The sequence below is a fragment of the Dendrobates tinctorius genome, unplaced genomic scaffold (assembly GCF_039654945.1).
Source record: "Dendrobates tinctorius isolate UK_male_01 unplaced genomic scaffold, ASM3965494v1 ptg000243l, whole genome shotgun sequence".
NCBI classification, from domain to species: Eukaryota; Metazoa; Chordata; class Amphibia; order Anura; family Dendrobatidae; genus Dendrobates; species Dendrobates tinctorius.
The window spans coordinates 18,918,765-18,939,469 of record NW_027361910.1 but is presented as its reverse complement, the minus strand read 5'-3'; the positions used below and the strand labels follow the sequence as shown (position 1 = coordinate 18,939,469).

At 42.2% G+C, this 20,705-nt stretch overlaps 1 protein-coding gene across 3 annotated transcripts in view; it reads right to left on the bottom strand.

The window, feature by feature from the left end:
- Positions 1-3,570: 3,570 nt before the first annotated feature.
- Positions 3,571-20,705, bottom strand: part of SCARB1 (scavenger receptor class B member 1) — a 56,138-nt gene continuing 39,003 nt past the window's right edge. Inside the window, exons 2-8 of one of the 3 annotated variants that reach the window (XM_073557094.1) lie at positions 8,830-8,990; positions 7,072-7,213; positions 6,596-6,799; positions 6,208-6,303; positions 5,788-5,903; positions 5,050-5,197; positions 3,571-4,385 (exon numbers count right to left, since the gene is read on the bottom strand). In XM_073557094.1, the coding sequence (XP_073413195.1) occupies positions 4,320-4,385; positions 5,050-5,197; positions 5,788-5,903; positions 6,208-6,303; positions 6,596-6,799; positions 7,072-7,213; positions 8,830-8,990 (933 nt within the window). In that variant the 3' untranslated portion in view covers positions 3,571-4,319. Of the gene's footprint in view, positions 4,386-5,030; positions 5,198-5,787; positions 5,904-6,207; positions 6,304-6,595; positions 6,800-7,071; positions 7,214-8,829; positions 8,991-20,705 lie in introns of all 3 variants that reach the window. The other 2 variants (XM_073557093.1, XM_073557095.1) reach the window with 2 other exon arrangements.

Sequence of the window (20,705 nt, the reverse complement as noted above, 5' to 3'; positions counted from 1 at the left end):
CATAACGCACATTCTTTGTTCTTTTGTTTGGATGTGGCCTTTCCCTACAGAAAACATACACAGGGCCTTTGTTAATATATTGTGCTGCCTTACAAAGGCACTCACCCAGCCCTCTGGGTACCCCGGCAGCTGGTAGCTTTTCCTCCTGGACTTGCTCTCCAACTTCAGGATCCATTTCGTTCTGCTGCTGGCTATACGTGGAGCCTGTGTGCAGCCTCTCTGGGACAAGTGGCGTCTGCCGCGACTCCCTTCTTATGGAGGAGCGGTGCGCGCTTCTGGGACTGCTCCCGCCCGGAAGTACCCAGTACACCGCTCCCCCGGCGTGCGACGTCACTTCCGGTGCGACTCCGGAAGCCGTCGCCACTCAATCGGCGCCAGCGTCATGGTGGCCACGCCTCCCCCGGCCCTGCCTCCCACTGGAGCGGCCGCCGGGGAGTCACAGGAGGAGGGCGCCATTTTCAGCGCCCACAAGCTGGGCTGACAGGCGCGCGCGACCGCGCCCCCTGCCGCTCTCTCCCCCCGGACCTCGGCCTCCCGACCGGATCATCAGAGGGGGATCCCTCCAAGGTACCGCTCTGCCCCAGGCACCTGCCCGCACGAAACAGGAAACCAAAACTGAGGGGAGAGGTGCCGCCCCTCTTCTTAGGTCTCTGCTACAGGTTTCCTGTTTCCTGGGGGCGGGTACCTTCTCTCATGTGCGGTGCTGTCATTGGGAAGGGAAAATCACTGAACCCACAATTGACAGTCTGTAGGAATTATGTCATCACTGCAGAGACCAAGGGCAGCAGCAGTCAAGGAGTATAGCAGGATTTATTTTAGAACTTATTTATAAACTATGCAAGTCTGGGAAATATTCAAGAAAGGTTATCCTGGATTAACCTGTTTGGATATGAACACACATTCAGTATTATCAGCAGCAAAATCACTGCTTAAAATATGCACTTTTGACACTGAAGGCAGAAGAAAACGCAAGTATGTGAACGGTATTGTTAAGAGAGTTTCTTTGGCGAAAAAACAAAAAAAACAAAACCTGTGAACAAGCTCTTAAGGGGACTAAACTGAGACATTCCAAGAATCTTATTTTCTTCTTTCAACTCTGTGTGAAATCTTTATGCTCTGCCGAATACAGCCCAAAACACCATTAAGGAAAGCAATGCCTTATGCAAACCCATCCTACGGTAAATTCCCCCAGACCGCCTCGCCATTCAGAATTAGAAGAAACAGTTCTTTGACAGAGCCACAGAGACGCTCAGTTGTCCCACGAGATTTACTCCACCTAGAAAACTTTGCTTGTGCCACTGCGTTCTCAGAGAGCATTTCCAGATGTTCTGAATGGATTCTATTTACTACTATGGAATCCCCTTTGCCAACAGAGGCTGCAGTTCTCAATGCTGAACTGCAGTCAATAGAATGTTTCTATTGTGTAACATAACCAGCCCTCGAAGGAACAGCAGAATAATGTGGTGCCTGGAGATTATACCATTTCCCTGCCACAGAAAGTCTTAATCTCACGAGCTGCTTACAGCAAATCTCAACAGGAAGAAGTGCTTATACAATTCAGCATGTTAATGTAAGGATTTGCTCCAGTCTTCTCATCATGGTTTTGCAGTAGGTGAATTCTACTCATTTTGTGCAGGTCTTAGGCTAGGTTCACATTTGCGTATGGAGGATCTGCAGCCTTCCTCTGAAGCGCCGCCCACGGCTGCACCTCCTCCAGTCAGTTCCGCCTACGGCCGCACACTTCTGCATGCGGCCTGCGTACCCCATCTTTAGCATTGGGTACGCAGGTCGTGCGGATGTACAGTGGGGAAAAAAAGTATTTAGTCAGTCAGCAATAGTGCAAGTTCCACCACTTAAAAAGATGAGAGGCGTCTGTAATTTACAGCATAGGTAGACCTCAACTATGGGAGACAAACTGAGAAAAAAAAAATCCAGAAAATCACATTGTCTGTTTTTTTTTTCATTTTATTTGCATATTATGGTGGAAAATAAGTATTTGGTCAGAAACAAGCAATCAAGATTTCTGGCTCTCACAGACCTGTAACTTCTTCTTTAAGAGTCTCCTCTTTCCTCCACTCATTACCTGTAGTAATGGCACCTGTTTAAACTTGTTATCAGTATAAAAAGACACCTGTGCACACCCTCAAACAGTCTGACTCCAAACTCCAATATGGTGAAGACCAAAGAGCTGTCAAAGGACACCAGAAACAAAATTGTAGCCCTGCACCAGGCTGGGAAGACTGAATCTGCAATAGCCAACCAGCTTGGAGTGAAGAAATCAACTGTGGGAGCAATAATTAGAAAATGGAAGACATAAAAGACCACTGATAATCTCCCTCGATCTGGTGCTCCACGCAAAATCCCACCCCGTGGGGTCAGAATGATCACAAGCACGGTGAGCAAAAAATCCCAGAACCACGCGGGGGAACCTAGTGAATGAACTGCAGAGAGCTGGGACCAATGTAACAAGGCCTACCATAAGTAACACACTACGCCACCATGGACTCAGATCCTGCAGTGCCAGACGTGTCCCACTGCTTAAGCCTGTACATGTCCGGGCCCGTCTGAAGTTTGCTAGAGAGCATTTGGATGATTCAGAGGAGTTTTGGGAGAATGTCCTATGGTCTGATGAAACCAAACTGGAACTGTTTGGTAGAAACACAACTTGTCGTGTTTGGAGGAAAAAGAATACTGAGTTGCATCCATCAAACACCATACCTACTGTAAAGCATGGTGGTGGAAACATCATGCTTTGGGGCTGTTTCTCTGCAAAGGGGCCAGGACGACTGATCCGGGTACATGAAAGAATGAATGGGGCCATGTATCGTGAGATTTTGAGTGCAAACCTCCTTCCATCAGCAAGGGCATTGAAGATGAAACGTGGCTGGGTCTTTCAACATGACAATGATCCAAAGCACACCGCCAGGGCAACGAAGGAGTGGCTTCGTAAGAAGCATTTCAAGGTCCTGGAGTGGCCTAGCCAGTCTCCAGATCTCAACCCTATAGAAAACCTTTGGAGGGAGTTGAAAGTCCGTGTTGCCAAGCGAAAAGCCAAAAACATCACTGCTCTAGAGGAGATCTGCATGGAGGAATGGGCCAACATACCAACAACAGTGTGTGGCAACCTTGTGAAGACTTACAGAAAACGTTTGACCTCTGTCATTGCCAACAAAGGATATATCACAAAGTATTGAGATGAAATTTTGTTTCTGACCAAATACTTATTTTCCACCATAATATGCAAATAAAATGAAAAAAAAAAAAAACAGACAATGTGATTTTCTGGTTTTTTTTTTCTCAGTTTGTCTCCCATAGTTGAGGTCTACCTATGATGTAAATTACAGACGCCTCTCATCTTTTTAAGTGGTGGAACTTGCAATATTGCTGACTGACTAAATACTTTTTTTCCCCACTGTATGTGGATGCCTCTGCATGCATAGTTTTGATGATGTGTCGCCCGCATAAAATTCCAACATGATGAGTTTGATGTGGTTCGCCGCATTGTCAAAACGACGCATGCGGAGACATCCGCACGACCTTCGCACCCCAATGTTAAAGATGGGGTACGCAGACCGCATGCAGAAGTGGGCGGAGCTGACCGGAGGAGGTGCAGCCGTGGGCGGAGCTTCACGAATGAATTCCGCAGATGGCCGCAGACCCTCCATACGCAAATGTGAAGCCAGCCTTAGCCATACATGGTGTGTGGATATTAATGACTAAAGGGAATGTGACAGCTGATACACACTATCCAGGGCTTGGGTAGTGTGTATCAGATGTTGACTGGACAATTTCAGCCGAGTATAGTTTTCTCCAAAAAGCTGCATTTCAGGGGGAATACAAGTTTTAAAAAGCCAACAGGGATCAAGCTGCACAGAAGACTATTTGGAAAGACTGGTTCCTGGCCACCTCTCCCCTGCAGTGTGTGCATGGGGAGAGACCCATCACTCCAGGGATGCATTAGTGTCTTCTACAGGCTGCCTGTAGATCAGGCAGCATGAATCAGCTGCCAGGTTTCCTTTAAATTGAAAAGCAACATATGAAGCTTCAGCATACCATTAGCCTAAATAAGGAAGGAGGATAACTGGTCATAATCACGAGATAAATGCCGGGTGGATCTGACGAACTAAGTAGAATTGACCACCAATCTAGTATAAACAGGGCAGCCTGACAGATGTAAACATGTATTCTTATGAGAGAATGTTCTCTGGAGATGGTTCATCCAAACAAACAGGACCATTATGATGACATTTCGAGACACACACTTACAGGATGAAGGTCTAAGAAGAGAGAGTGCAACTGTTCACTAGGATGTAAACCGCTCACAGCGTCGGAAAATCCTGGATCAGCCTTGTAAAAATGGGGAAACGACATGAAGAGTGGAGCATCTAGGGGAGAAAATAAACAATATAGTATTAGATTCAAAAGGAAATGTGGCCATCCTCATACACAACTTCAAAAAAAGCAATTTACTCACTGCCACACACATATCCCAAGTGGAAAAACGATCACTAGAGTAACTTTAAAGCGATGCAGGCAGAGCGTACCAACGTGGTTAATATTAACACTTTTTTCGGGGGGGGTCTTAAGGATGGCTATGCCTGGATTGTGTGCAGTTAGCCGTCAATGTCCAGCAACGGTTTCTAATCTAGTGGATTATGCATGGAGGCCGACTTGTCAACCAGTTCATAACGTTTTTAAGTTTCAGGAAATTATGTAGCAGCAAGCACTGCCAATGCTGAAATATCTGTGCCACCTACAGGCATAAACTCCCCTAGTAGCATTGGTAGAGCAGCAATATGACATTCTGTGACAATTTTACAGGGTTTCTATTGGCAGTTTCATATAAAAAAAAAGCAAACAAGCTTTGCATGTCTTCATCTGAAGTTGGCGCTTTACTGAATTTACATTTAAAAGATTAGAGTCAGAAGCTTCAGAGTTTTCAAATTGATAAAAGGAAAAAAGTGATCAAAGATCTTTAACACGTAAAATAAAAGGTAGAAGTAAAAAATAAAAAAGTGATATATACATACTAAACCGACATGAACTAACGTTCATCACTCCAGATGCAAGACACGGGCAAAACCCTTCATTTGGAGGATAGTCCGTTCCATTTGCAAATAGATAGTCTGGAGCACTGTATCGATAGGTCGGAATACCTCGAAAGGATTCTTCTTTTTCGTATACCAGTGTCATGGATCTGTTATTTATACAAAATATTTAAATGTTTACAGCTCATAACTCTTACAGCACAACATAACCACCACTAGCAGAAATCAGCTTTCACAATTGCGTATCCAGCCAACAGCAAGCATCGTGTCTCAGCGATTGATGCAACTTAACAGTTTGCCCTTTCAGCAGCAATGTGAAACACGGAGACAAACCATGAAGACAGATAGTTGCAGGCTGGTGAACCCAAATCTAGATTTTGACAGAAAGTTGTGAAATATTCCAGTCTAGGAGCCAGTTTTGGGAAACATTAAGTCTACTGTTTGTGTTAATGTACTAACACTGAGAAAAGGGGAAAGAAAAAATAATAAACACAAACTATTTTGTGGCCTTTTATTAAGCACTAAAGCTTGTCATGTCTCAAATCTTCCACATTTGAAAGTATATGAAACTACGCACAAAAAGAGCCTTCACGCCAACATTGAGATGTCCATTTAGAGGTCGCAGTTGATACACTAGCCGCCTCAAGGCCAGATGTCCTCATTCTCAGAACTACACTATCAAGTGAAAGCTACAGAAGATGCTGCAGAGCATTTCCCTCTATATACAAGCCACACTCACCGGCAAGCATCTGGACTGTAAAATTCTAATGGTTGGGAAGGAGTCCGAAATGGGGGCCACATCTGACCTGCAGTTCCATTGATCATATTTGCCTGCTCAGAATGCCAGTAAGCAACCTAAAATCATATACAATCGTGTAAATATTGGTGTAAGATCACAAAAAAACATTTAAAAACAGGATTGGACTCCACTAGATATTTCATAATCTGATTTCAACAATATACAATATATTTTACTGTGTGCATAAAAGGAAATTAGTTAGAAAAAGTCATTTGGGATTGCTGTGATGCAAATGAAAAGCGCTACACGATGCCACACAATATGCTGCTGCAGTTACGCAAGGTACAGGAAAAGCTATTGTATTGGAGGAAAACAGATTGCCACAGTATGTACAGTACAGATTTGAACATATTTCATTACCTCTTTGACTCCATTCCACGTATCCACCATTTGGACCTTGCTGATATCTTCTTCCCCAGTGTTAACTGTAAAAACTCCAGTGTCTGAGTTATTGAACTGCAAGGGGAAAAAAAAAAAAAAAAAAATTGTGGTTAACTCAATGACCTTTCAGGTCATATCATCTATCAGGTGGAAGGTCTTTTTCAAGAGGCTGCACATCCTAAGCATCTCAAAGTCCCAGAAGCCTCCTTCCCTGCCGAGGGGGAGCGCGCGCGAGGCAGGGAGCGCGCGCGAGGCAGGGAGTTCAGTAATTAGAAAATATGATGTGTTAGCATTCTTCATGGGAACCTCTCTGGGACTATAATTTGAATACACTAATTAAAATAAATAAAATAATAATCATTCTTACATCTGCAAACAAGCCAAACTTCCCTTTAAATGGCAAGGCATTAGGCATTATCGTATTTATAAAATCCAGAAATGGGTCACTATAGCCCCACAATATTTCCTTCACAGTCCGGTTCATGAATGGCTCTTGGTTGTATATTAGAAATGCAGTGTTCAGCATAAACTTAATTGCAAAGGACATATCTCTCGTCATCAATGAAGATACCTACAGAAGAAAAAAAAAAAAAAAAGTATGTAAATAGAAAGATGACCCCATAGCTTTTTGAAAGTGATAACTTGATAAAGTGTGCAAGGTGTAGTTAACACTGCAAAGGTCTCTTCTAAAAGATATACAAGAATGATGAAGGAGGGGTTGAGGGTAGGGAGAAGGCTCTTTCCCCGAGTACACACAAAAACCCAAAGTATGTACTGTAGTAAACACGCTATAAAAATGTGAATATGAAGTTTACTGAATTAAAAGCTCCGAATAAAAATTACCATAACAAGAATATTTGGAACCACAACATATTCATCTTCACTTCCAACAGACTTTTCAGGATTAAAGTGAAATGTTCTCAGTTCCACAAAGGACACTGTCCCATTTTCATGAAAGGTTATGTTTGTCTTCTGTTTGCGCTCACTGTAAAGAAAGACATTACAGATATGCATTTCATTGTGTAAAGGCTACTCACCAACAGCATACTAAAATAAATGCATCTTTACACTGAATTTGCAGGTATGGTTAGATTAGGATTGCATTGTACTAACTAGCTCTTACCTGTAACCCCATGCCAACTAGTTCTCTACCACGTGTGCTCTGCAACATAAACCAACTATTTCTAATACGACTCCCCACCAAAAGGCAGAGTGCTAAAAAGTATCTACAGAGCTGACCACACACACACACACACACACACACACACATTAATTTCAAAAGCGTTACCTGAGCTTTATAATCATTTCCCTCCCCAAGCAAGAATTTGAGCAATCAAGATAAAAAAAAAATAAAAAAAATCTTTAAATAATTGCATTTACTGCTAGATGTAATGCGAACCCTGAGCCCCGCTTGTGTCCATCAGATCTCATAGGAGGCAGTACATCTTGAGCTCCAAGCCAGTGTCTTCACCCCCCCCCCCCTCCCTTCTAACCCCACGACACCCTCTTAAAAACGGGGAACAACATGCATGTAGGGAGGGAGTGGATGCGGTTCATCATTCAGAGTATGTCAGTATAAATAGGTGGTCACCGAGGCCAAACCATATGGTCGGCCACCCAAATACTCAGATATAGGGCTAGATTCCATACCCAACCAATTTTCAGAGCATGTACTCAAGTCTATTTAAGATTGTAGGGGAGCAGCCCTTCCCAGCCTGGTATTGTAAAGTACTTAACCTTGGAATGATGCAAATTAACTCACAGAATATTTTTTGTATCCCAGATCACAGCATCATGGACATGAAATTACCTGTATTGAAAACTTGTGCTTAGATTACGGGTTAGATACCCTACTTGAGCACCATCCAAAAGTCTTTTTTGTTGATTGCCATGTTGATTTCTATTTTTCAAGTCTCAGAGAGACAGAAGAATCTGGGAGTATAAACTTAGGACAACCTTTGACACACTCAGTGCAGGAATGAATGTATCGCATGGATTTATGTCTTTTTACATCAGTTAAGGAATTTTCTCCTCTGACCTTGTGGAGGTATCAGGACCATGGACCAGACCTCAATCACAAGACAAGGAACAGTTCATAAGGAGGGTGAAACTGTCAAATATTTACAGCCACAACTGTTTCTCCCTCTCCCAAGATTAGTAACGTGTAACAGAACGGTCTTCTCTACTGCATTATTGCTCTACTGTGTATAAATGTGATTCTTAACATTTTGTATTAGTCTAGCCTGATAGAGACACGAGTTGTCTTAAAAGCTTGCAATTTGTTATCTTTTCATTTAGCCATTAAAAGGTATCAACCACTGAGGACTCCATTCTAAATATTTTGCTAATAAACTCCAGCACACCTGACTGACACCAGGACACAAGCTGCGGATACATCAGAGCAGCTAATATGTTACAAATTCCACAGTATCCAGCTACAGACAGAAAGATACTGTGTGTAGGGCAGGGATACAGACTATATACTAGGTCTGAAGTATTCGCAGCTGCCCTGCTTAAACATTACTGATCATGAACGTTGGAAATTTATTGGAAAAAAAAAAAAAAAAAAAAAAAAAAAACACACCACAACACCTTCTGTACCTATAAACATAAGGTCCACGTTCCTCAACCCTTGGCTTCTCTCCCAAGAGAATTTCCTTAGGATTCATTACTTCAAAAAAGTAGATGGAAAAGAAGAATGGCACTGGCAGATCCCTCCACATTTCATAAGCAAAGCCACTGCTGGGATCTATACGAACATTCTGCAAAGAAAAGAAGAAAATATATATATATATATATATGTATATACACACACACACACATTCTATCACATTACTTACAAGGGATAAGAAAGATCAGAAAATGTGGCAGCCTTCTTCTAGATATAGTGACACTTGCAATTTGTTCTCCAGTCAATGGGATGTGGCTGAGAGATTTGTTTCCCAGAATCTAATCTGCCACTGACTACATTACAATACATGTGGATGTGATGTTGGAATAATGTGATGGAATAATGCCATACAAATCAGGATTCTCAAAACTTAATTTTGTTCCAACGCAGTGTCCAGCTACCGTATATTCCTTCAGAATACTTTCCATTCGGTTGATGAAGGTTTTCAGCATAATAAAGTCTTACAATATCTGTCATAATGTAGCTTTTAAAACATTTGTGAAATACCGCTGACAAAGACTTATTGGGGTTAGACAGGAATAGATGACAATTAGAGGTCTGGTCCCATCCCAGTGCCAAAATCCCACAGTTATTGAAAAGCTCTGCAAGACCAAGTTAAAGAATGAAGTGGAAGTCTGTATGACCCACTAGTTTATTTTATGCATAGGAAGCCCAAAGATAGACAATAAGTAGTGCAGAGCTTTGATACAGACTTGGACAGTAACAGTCCTAGTGTCCTGTCTCGCTCTTCCAGCGGGGTTAAGTGATGCCGGGATATCAGAGGGGAATAGCAGTAATTTGGAATCGCACCAGCAGGTGATAGGGTTTGGTTTTGTTTTTCCACTTAGAAATAGCAACTTTACCATGGACCCCCAATTTTTGCTGATGGATCAGGCATCATGTATCAAACTAACTCTTTTCTCTTCCTCTGAAAAGCTGCAGCATTTCAAAGGAAAAATAAAAAACGCCACATGAGACTAATCAGACAAGCAAATCCTGGGCAGAAGCCATTTGGGACCCACTTGTCAGACTAGTCTTCAACGCGGCTCAGTCCTCGGCAGCTTTTAAAATGTATGGGCAGTACGGTGGCTCGGTGGTTAGCACTGCAGTCTTGCAGCGCTGAGGTCCTGGACAATATCTGCAAGGAGTCCATGTTCTCCCCGCGTTTGCGTGGGTTTCCTCCCACACTCCAAAGTCATTGATAAGGAACTTACATTGTGAGTCTCATTGGGGACAGCAATGATAATGTCTGTAAAGTGCTGCGTCATAAGATGGCGCTACATAAGCAAAGCATAATAAAATATGTTTTTTGTCTGAAATGCTGCAGGATTCCAAAGGTATAGCTGTAATAAAGCCTGCATGTGACATATGCTGCCTGCAGATTGAGTAGCATGTATTACCAGTCAGGTTACCTTCAAATGCTTATCGTATTAATGTATTAAATGACAAATTGTTAGATCTAATGGTCTATGAGATCTAACAGGCATCTGGATGTTCTAGGTGCTACTCGTAAAAAGATACAAAAATACAACAGATTTTGAAACCTTTGCGATTGTTGAAGTGTGACACCATTGGAAATCATTATATGCAATATCTAATGTGATTTTAGTGTTGCACATAACCCTATAGTTTCTAGAGAAATTAGAATGAATTTGTGTTGGAATTGTCCTTCGATTCATCTGTGCTTTAGTTTGAGACCCTTAACTCTTAACAATGCCCATCTTTCTAGATAATACAACCTGTTAAAAGAAGGCGGAGTGGGGGGGGGAGATAGACAAAAAAAAAAAAAAAAAAAACCTCACACACACACACTTCTAAGCACCCATCAACCAAAGGCTACAGTAAAATGAATGGTGCACTGGAGAAGAGACTGCTCAGGCATCAAGTCATTTCCGTAGGGAACATTGTATAGAATACAGGTGTAAATTTTGTTGTTGATTTTTCAGACACGTATTAAGTTAATAAGGCAAAGATTTATTCTGAAAAGGTGTAGCAGCACTTTGCCTTTTAGAAAAGGACAATGGAACTATAGTTTTCATTAGTAGCGTGCCAGCAACCAGCTGATCTGCTGGGTACACAACGCTATTGGCGAGAGATACATTTCTGTGTCATACCACAGTCATAAGGACCAATTAGAAGCCAGTCGTCATTTAATGGTAAGCTGTGACAATTCAGACTCACTACCAGCAGCGCTGCGCCCTCAGCTCACATGCCATAGCCGGAATCTTAACCCCTAAATGACAATTACATATTTTTTTGGGGGGGGTTTGCATTTTTAGTAGCCACTTTTTTTCTTCTGACTTGGTGTATAAAAATTTAACCCAACTTTTTTTGTAAAACAACCTATTATAGCCACGTCCTAACGTTATGCATGTGATTCTCACAAAACTAGAATATTAAAAAGTTAATTTATTTCAGTTCTTAATACAAAAAAAAAGGGAGACTCATATTATAGAGTCATTACAGAGTGATCTATTTCAAGTGTTTATTTCTGTTAATGCTGAGGATTATGACTTACAGCTAATGAAAGCCCAAAAGTCATTATCTCAGTAAATTAGATTAACAAAAAAAACCAGCAAAGGATTCCTAAGCATTTAAAATGGCCCTTAGTCTGTTTCAGTAGGCTCCACAATGATGGGGAAGACTGCTGACTTGACAGAAGGCAGTCATTGACACAGTCCACAAGGAGGGTAAGCCACAAAAGGTCCATTGCCAAAGCAGCAAGAAGGCTGTTCAGAGTGCTGTATCCAAGCATATTAATGGAAAGTTGAGTGGAAGGAAGAAGTGTGGGAGAAAACTGGCAAGGAACATTTGATTAAAAAAAATAAATAAAATAAAAAAAATTCTATATGGAGCATTATATGGGGCCCATTGTACTGTATATGAAAAACTATACTGTCCGGTCTAAAACGAACACTTTTGAATCCCCAGCGCATGCAATGAGAATTAGCAAGTTTCTGAGCCGTTGTAGAATTTACAATAGATATCACTTACGTAATGCAAGTAGCAAGTTAAATCTTTGGTATTGTACTATATCTATATTTCCTCTGCATCATGTATCATGGTAGGTGTTAAAAGGGGCCCACAAAAACCTGGAGCAGGCCCTGCTCCCTATATCTGATCATCTCTAGAATTTTACTTTACCTTTAACCCTTTAATGTCCAATGACGGACACAGTCCGTCATCAGACACCTCCCCTGCTTTGATGAGGGCTCCGGCGCGGAGCCCGCATCAAAGCCGGGACATATCAGCTGTTCTGAACAGCTGACATGTGCCCGCAATAGGCGCAAGCGGAATCGCCGTCCGCACCTATTAACTAGTTAAATCCCGCTGTCAAAGCTGACAGCGGGCATTTAAATAGCATTTCCGGCTAAAAGTGAAAAAAAAATTTTAAATAAAAAAAAAAATTAAAAGAAAACCTAAAAGTTCAAATCACCCCCCTTTCGCCCCAATCAAAATAAAACAGTTAAAAAAAAAGTCCCCCACACACACACACATTAGGTATCGCCGCGTTCAGAATCGCCCGATCAATTAAAAAAAAAAAAAAAAAAAACACATTAACCCGATCGCTAAACGACGTAGCGAGAAAAAGATTCAAAACGCCAGAGTTACTTTTTTTGGTCGTCAAGACATTGCATTAAAATGCAATAACGGGCGATCAAAAGTATCATTAAAAACGTCATCCCGACACGGAAAAAAAGCCCTCCCCCGATCGCAGATCATGAAAAATGGAGACGCTACGGGTCTCAAAAAATTGCGCAAATTAATTTTTTTTTGTTAGCAAACTTTGGCATTTTCTTTCAACACTTAAATAAAAGAGGACATAAACATGTTTGGTGTCTATGAACTCGTAATGACCTGGAGAATCATATTGGCAGGTCAGATTTAGCATCTAGTGAACCTAGCAAAAAAGCCAAGCAAAAAACAAGTGTGGGATTGCACTTTTTTTGCAATTTCACCGCACTTGGAATTTTTTTCCCGTTTTCGAGTACACGACATGGTAAAACCAATGGTGTCATTTAAAAGTACAACTCGTCCCGCAAAAAATAAGCCCTCACATGGCCATATAGATGGAAAAATAAAAAAAATAAAAAAAAAAAGTTATGGCTCTGGAAAGAAGGGGAGGGAAAAATGAAAATGCAAAACCAAAAATACCCCTGGTCGTTAAGGGGTTAAAAGAGCAACAGTAAGGGTTTTTATAGTCACTCTCGTTTCAAATATTGCAACCCTATAAAAAAAAAACAAAAAAAAAAAAAAATAATATCAGTCTCCCCTTTACAAAACTCCTCTCCAAATAGTCCTGAATGCAGCACCCAGGATCATATTCCTGTCCAACCACTGACACCTCCAGCCTGTGCCAATCATGTGAATCGTTGCCAATGCACTACAGAGTTCAATATAAACCTATTACTCTCCCACATAGCGCTTTACAGTTCTGAACCATCCTACTCGTGCCCTCCATTCTGCCAATGACCCAAGACTAACATCCGCCATAATCCAAACCTCCCACTCTTGTCTCCACGCATTCTAGTGTGCTGCATCAATTCTCAAAATGCTCTACCTCGGGCAATTCAATTACTTCTCAATACCCACAGGTTTGAGTGTGGCCTAAAGATTTGTTGAGACTAGCCTATCCCCTCACTTGTTTAAATATTCCAGTTTTCCCTTTAAAACATTTTCCTCCAAATCTGATCCCTCGCATCATCTGTGTACAAACCCTCCATACACATAATAGCACTCTATCTGTACACATTCTGGCTGGTGACAGGTTCATCCAGCATTATTTAAATACTGTATTACATGGAGGACTGGACCACACAAGACAAGCACTTACCATTTACCTTTTGTACTTACACCACTGCCTCATAGATTGTTAGCTTGTGAGCAGGGCCCTTATTCCTTTTGATATCTGTTGAATTGTGTTAAACCCGCACACCAGAAGACTTCATCCACTTCAGATTTATGTTAAGAACTTATAACGCTGCCCTTCACCTCGCCAAACAGACCTACTTCACCACCCTGATTTCCTCACTAGCCAACAACCCCAACAAACTTTGACACTTTTCACTCCCTCCTCAGGCCAAAAGCACAAGCCGCTGTCACAGATATTTGTGCTGATGACCTGGCCTCCCACTTTACAGAAAAAATAGATAATATCCATCAGGAAATCTGCTCCCAACGACCAAGTGATGTGACTCCCATCCCTTTCTGCATCTCCCCTGGCTCACTTTCCACATTTGATCCCATCACAGAAAAAGAAGTCTCCAGACTCCTCTTCTTCTCGTCCGACTACATGCACTACCGACCCCATTCCCTCACATCTCCTCCAGTCCTCACAACCCACCTAACTACAATCTTTAATTTCTCACTCTCCTCGGGCATTTTCCCATCCTCCTTCAAACACGCCATCATTACTCCATTACTAAAGAAACCCGCTCTCGACCCATCCTGCACAAACAACTACAGACCAGTCTCCAATCTCCCCTTTATCTCCAAACTTTGAGCGCCTAGTTTACTCCCGCCTTACCCGTTACCTCTCCACTCACTCCCTTCTAGACCCTTCACAGTCCGGCATCCGCCCCCTACATTCGACTGAAACTGCACTCAGCAAAGTGACCAATGACCTTCTGACAGCTAACCGTAACGGTGACCACTCTCTGCTCATTCTTCTTGACCTATCTGCAGCTTTTGATACTGTTGACCACCATCTCCTACTCTCTAGGCTCCAGTCACTAGGTATTAAGGACACAGCTCTCCCCTGGTTCTCTTCCAATCTCTGACCGCTCCTTCAGTGTTTTATTCTCTGGCTCCACTTCATCTCCTCTTCCTCTTGCTGTCGGGGTACCTCAGGGCTCAGTCCTTGGCCCCCTTCTCTTCTCTCTACACAGCCCCAATTGGACAGACCATCAGCAGATTTGGCTTTCAGTACCATCTTTATGCTGATGACACCTATACACGTCATTCCCCGACCTTACCCCCTCTGTACTACAGAACGCCAGTGACGGTCTGTCCGCAGTGTCCAATATCATGTCCACTCTCTATCTGAAACTCAACCTCTCCAAAACTGAACTTCTTCTGCTCCCGCCATCTACTAACTTCCCTAAATCGGACATTTCCCTCTCCGTGTGTGGTACTACAATAACACCCCGGCAACAGGCGCGCTGTCTAGGCGTTATCTTTGTATATGGGATGTGAAGGCGAGATTGTTGTCAATCTCTTGCCCACTCTTGCCGCTTACACCTAGAGAACATCTCTAGAATCCGCCCTTTTCTCACCATGGAAACAAAAACCCTCACTGTAGCATTGATCCACTCCCGCTTGGATTACTGCAACGCTCTATTAATTGGCCTCCCCGTCACTCGACTATCCCCTCTCCAGTCCATACTTAATGCAGCAGCCAGGGTTGTCCATTTTGCTAATCAGTACTCGGACGTGTCCTCTCTTCGTCAGTCATTACACTGGCTGCCCATTCATTATAGGATCCAATTCAAAGTACTTGTTCTCACCCACAAAGCTCTCCACGGTGCTGCACCCCCCCCTACATCTCCTCCCTCATTTCTGTCCATCAGCCTAGCTGATCGCTGCGCTCTGCAAACGACTTTCGACTAACCTCTGTACTAATGCGTACCTCCCACTCCCGACTCCAAGAATTCTCCCGTGCTGCTCCTATCCTCTGGAATGCTCTACCCCAAGAAATTAGGACTAACCACAATTTGCATAGTTTTAGGCGCTCCCTCAAAACACTTGTTCAGAGCGGCTTATCACGTTCACTAATCAAAGTCATTCTATGTGTATATCCATCCTTCACTCCGTCAATATGGCTGGACCCTCATTGTAAATATACAATTGTAAATACACACCTGTACCTTGTATCTCCCTCACCTCATGGTAGATTGTAAGCTCTCACGAGCAGGGTCTTATTTCGTCTTATTTTGCTTTAATTATTGTATTGTTAACGTTGTTACATATGGCTTGTGTTTTGAAACTGTTAAACTGTAAAGCACTGCAGAATATAAAGATTATTATTACTCTAAATGTCTGATTGTCAGTACATGTCCACTCTGAATGGTACGTAAAGTGCTGCAGAATGTTGGCGCTATAGAAATATATTATTCATGTGAATTTAAACTGCCCAAGAGCTCACAGGCCCTCCAATACAGGTTAGAAGGTCAAGTAATTCCACAGAAATTAGTGAATGAGAGGGGAGTCTTAATTACTAATTGTCAAGAGTACATTTGGCAGGAATGAAGTCAAAACACCTGTTATCAGGATTGGTGAAGAGCTAAAAGGAAGGTCTCCATTGCCACCTCCTCCCAAACCAGAGGTTTACATTTAACCCCTTAATGACAGCCAATACGTCTTTTTACTGACCTGAGATATAAGAGAATAGCATCCCCATACAGGTGACAATCCAGCAGCTGTCAGCTGTACACTATAGCTGACAACTTGCTGTATCACAAACGATCATAGTTGTCACCGTCCATATCCGTTTAACCCCTTAGCTGCTGCTGTCAAAAGTGACTACATCAAATAAGATAGTCCTTTAATCATCCCACGATGGGGAAATTCAGAAATAAATGGTAAATAGATTGTGGGGGCTTCCGCTTTAATCTTATTGACACACAGACTATGATTGTGTGGTCCTGATTTTTGCCATAGCAGTTTATGGCCAAATAGCGGCCTTAGAGTCTTCCAGCTATAGCGGTCAGCTCAGAAGTTAGTGACATTTAGGTGGTAAAGAAACGCTTTTTCATTCTGGCTATACCACTTTGCATTAATTGCTGAAAATCATTTGAAGGGTTAATAAACTACCTGATAGCGGTTTTCAATATGTCAGGGGGTGCTGTTTTTAAAATGGCATCACGTTTGGGGTTTTACAATATAAAGCACCCCCAAAGTCACTTCAAACCTGGATAGGTCCCTAAAAAAAACATATTGTAAATTTCCTTGAAAAAATGAAAAACTACTGCTACATTTTAAAACTTCCTAAAAGGCTAACAAAATAAATTAGCATTTTAAAAATGGTGCTGATGTAAGGCACACATGTGGGAAATGTTATTTATTAATGTTTTTCTGTGGAATGACTATCTGGATTAAAAGGGATAATCACTCAGTTTGAAAATTGCAATTTTTTTTACATTTTTGTCAAGTTTCTGATATTTTTTCTACGTAAACACAAAATAAAAACTAAATTTACCATTATCATAAATTATAATGTGCCACGAAGAAAAAACAAATCTCAAAATCAATGGGCTTTGTTGAAGCGTTCCAGTGTTATTACCACATAAAGTGACATTGGTCAGAATTTAAAAAATTGGCCCCATCACTAAGGGGTTAAAGGGAATCTGTCACCACTTTTTTCGAATATGAGCCGCCGGCACTGACATCAGGGGCTTACCAACAGCATTCTGTAATGCTGTAGCTAAGCCCCCGATGTAACTTGAAAGAGAAGAAAAAAAAAAAGTTAGATTATACTCACCTTTGGGGGCAGTCCGATGGGTGTCACGGTCCGGTGCCTCCCAACTTCATATGATGCTGTCCTCTTTCCTTCCTGTCGTGGCTCCTGCGCAGGCGCACTGCTCTGCCCCTGTTGAGGGCAGAGTCCTGCAGTGCGCAGGTGTCGGGAGAGGTCCGGCGCCTGCACACTGCAGGACTCTGCTCTGCCCTCAACAGGGCAGAACAGTGAGCCTGCGCAGGAGCCACAACGGGAAGTAAAGAGGACGTCATCCTATGAAGATGGGAGGCATCGGACCGTGACACCCATCGGACCGTACTCGGGGTGAGTATAATCTAACTTGTTTTTCTTCTTTCAGGTTACATTGGGGGCTTATCTACAGCATTACAGAACAGAATGCTGTAGATAAGCCCTTGATGTCGGTAACTCGAAAAAAGGGGTGACAGATTCCCTTTAAATACCTTGGCTTTAGCTAATGCGAAGTAAAAGAACCCCATTCACCAAGTACACTTTACAGTACGCATTCAGATTATGCTTGACATGTTGAGTACTTGCAATGCAAATTGTAAGATATGCAAATACGGAGCAGAATCCTGTCACATGCAATTTCTGTAGAAGGCATGTGGTTTACATTTCTACTGCAATATATCAGATATAGGATGTTTCATAGCTTTCTTCAATGCCACATGAAATTTCATACCAAAATCTGCAAGGAACAAAGCACAGTAGTACCACTTGCAAAGTTTGCTGCAGTTACATTTTCCAACTGTGATACTTTTTTTTTTTTTTACTCACACAGAGGCAATCAAGTGTGAGAGGCTCTGGGTGGATTAATACATGAATCTGCAAATCAATTAAGTCAGAAAAGATATGAGGGAAAAAAAAAATAAAATAGTCACCCTCCCCTTCTAACCATTTTCTTGAAATGTCAACATGCAGAGATTGCACAAGTATGAGCACCAGCCAAGAGTAGCAAACAAGACCCTGAAACATTACAGCTGACTGCTGAATTTTTCAGGTCAAAGACAACTGATACCGTCAGCACAAGGGGGGGGGGGGAAACACCACACACACACACACACACACACACACACACTCCAGTGGACCTCAACCATGAGCATTTATTATGGGACAATATGTTCACTCCCAACAGAAGTGGGATGTGCTCCAATTTTCTTGCTTAGAATTGACTGAAGATTTATTTCCAGAATATACAGTTATCCCTTATACTTGATCGCTAGTGGTTCATAATTCTCACCACCTTACTCCCTTCACCCTTGTTCTGCCAAATCAAGTCTTGAATGTGAATTTCAGCTCCATTCATAGTCTATGGGGACATTCTGAAAATGCTTGGCTTTGTGAGCCTCAGTTTCTGGAGGTCTCAGTAGTCAGACCCCAGCAATAAGCAAGTTATCCCCTATTCTAGGGATAGGTGATGATCCTTTAAAAGGAGTCAAGCCAAATAGTTTGACAATAACCCTAGGGAATCTTTGCCAAGAGAGGAGTTGATTAAACAGACCAATTTTAGTGGGACTACTCAACCATGTCATGTGTACAGGGACGACCCGATTCTCTGCGACTGATAGATGTTGTTAGGAAAACAAGCCTCAAGCAAGCTCTCAAAGGGATTTGAGCCCTTGTAGAGGCTTAAGGAGAACCCATCACCACAATTTAGAATGTTAAAACACAATTACCACAATGGCGCTGTTCTACAGAGTCAATAGATAAATGTGGATTAAAGAACAACCAGGAGGTGGATTTCTACACTAAAGTTGAGCTTAATAACCTTTTGGTACAAAAAGGCAGGACTGTGGGTAGGGTCTTTGGCTCTGTGCCAGCCTCGGATGTCTGTATGTGCCTCATTTATGTTAGTATAGACCTTGCTGCAGATAAGACAGCCGAAAGACTACAGTTAAATGGCGCTGGTAGCGGCAGATGCACAGATTGAGAGCTCTGCTAAACCGGTGCAACCATTTTACTGAAGACCGTCAGAGGTCAGCCTGTGCATGTTCAGCCATTGTATTAAAGACTGCCAGGAAATGAATGTGCGTAAGTGTCGCCTGTGGCAGAAACTTTAACGAGGTAGGCGGACTGGCGGGGCAAAGATCCTACTCACAGTCCCACCCATATGCGGCAAGAGGTCATTACACCCAAACTTTCAATATGAATTAAAGAGCAATCAGGAAGAGGATTTCTACATTTATTGAATCTGTATAAACAGCACTACTATAGCCATGCCTTTAGTTTAACATGTCATGATGACAGATTTCGCCAAATAACAAATCTGAAAGGATGAATAGCACCAAACTGAGGTGTCCGTGGGAAAAAAAAATAAAAAAAAAAAAAAAACCCCAGGGACAGTACACAGGCAAACTGGGGTGCAATACTTAATATACAAAGAAAAATTAAATTTTTGAACAGACAAGAGGTTTCTGGATTTTGAGGCACTATTGTATTGGTCACATTTCTAATTGATTTTTTGTCTGAATATTTGGAATAATTGAACCCTTATACATTTGCCATCTTGCTTTTTCTAGCATTCTAGCATTATGAAACCAGGATTTAATAAGAGGAAGTTGTGACTAGTCATTAGTCATGCTCATCAGTATGCTGTGACCTCTATGCTCAAATTGTTATTTGCTTTTTGTTTTTTTTAATGCAAAATATTCTTAGCATGCAGATTTTATCAGTCATCTGCTTCACCAAAAGTTCTTTTTTTCTTTTTTTAAAAGTGGGGTAAACCGCTCTGCAGAAATTACCACTGAAGAAGTAATGTGCTCTGAATTATGAAAGCCTTATAACAGGGGTCCTCAAACTATGGCCCACGGGCCACATGCGGCCTGCCGAGGACATTTATCCGGCCCGTCTCAAAGAGCCCCGAGCAGCTGTTCCTCCTACCTCAGCTACACTGGCCCCGGCCAACATTGACCTTCACTACAGTTCAATGTCAGCGGGACTTGTAATAACAGGTGGAACGACGATGCGCTGCCACTCCGAAAGACTTGCGACCCTCAGTACGCAACAGAGACACGCCGCCTGTACAAGAAGACAGAGTCGAGCGGGCGCCTCTTCAGAGCAGTGGGGGACATGTGCAAGTTTTTTTGTTTGTTTTTTTTTTTTTTTTTTTTTTTTTTTTTTTAACACCGGATCCGGTCGATCATGCCTATTGGAGACATTTACCTGCCTATTGGGGACTCTCGCATCACACCAGCCTGAGGTAAAAGCGGAGTTCCACTAATATGGGCACTGGTGAGGCTGAAATGATATTGACTGTCAAGGCTGCTTTGATGGGCAGTGCAGTCTGTATGGGCAATTTTATTGCCGGTATACTGTTTTTGTAGTGCTGTATAC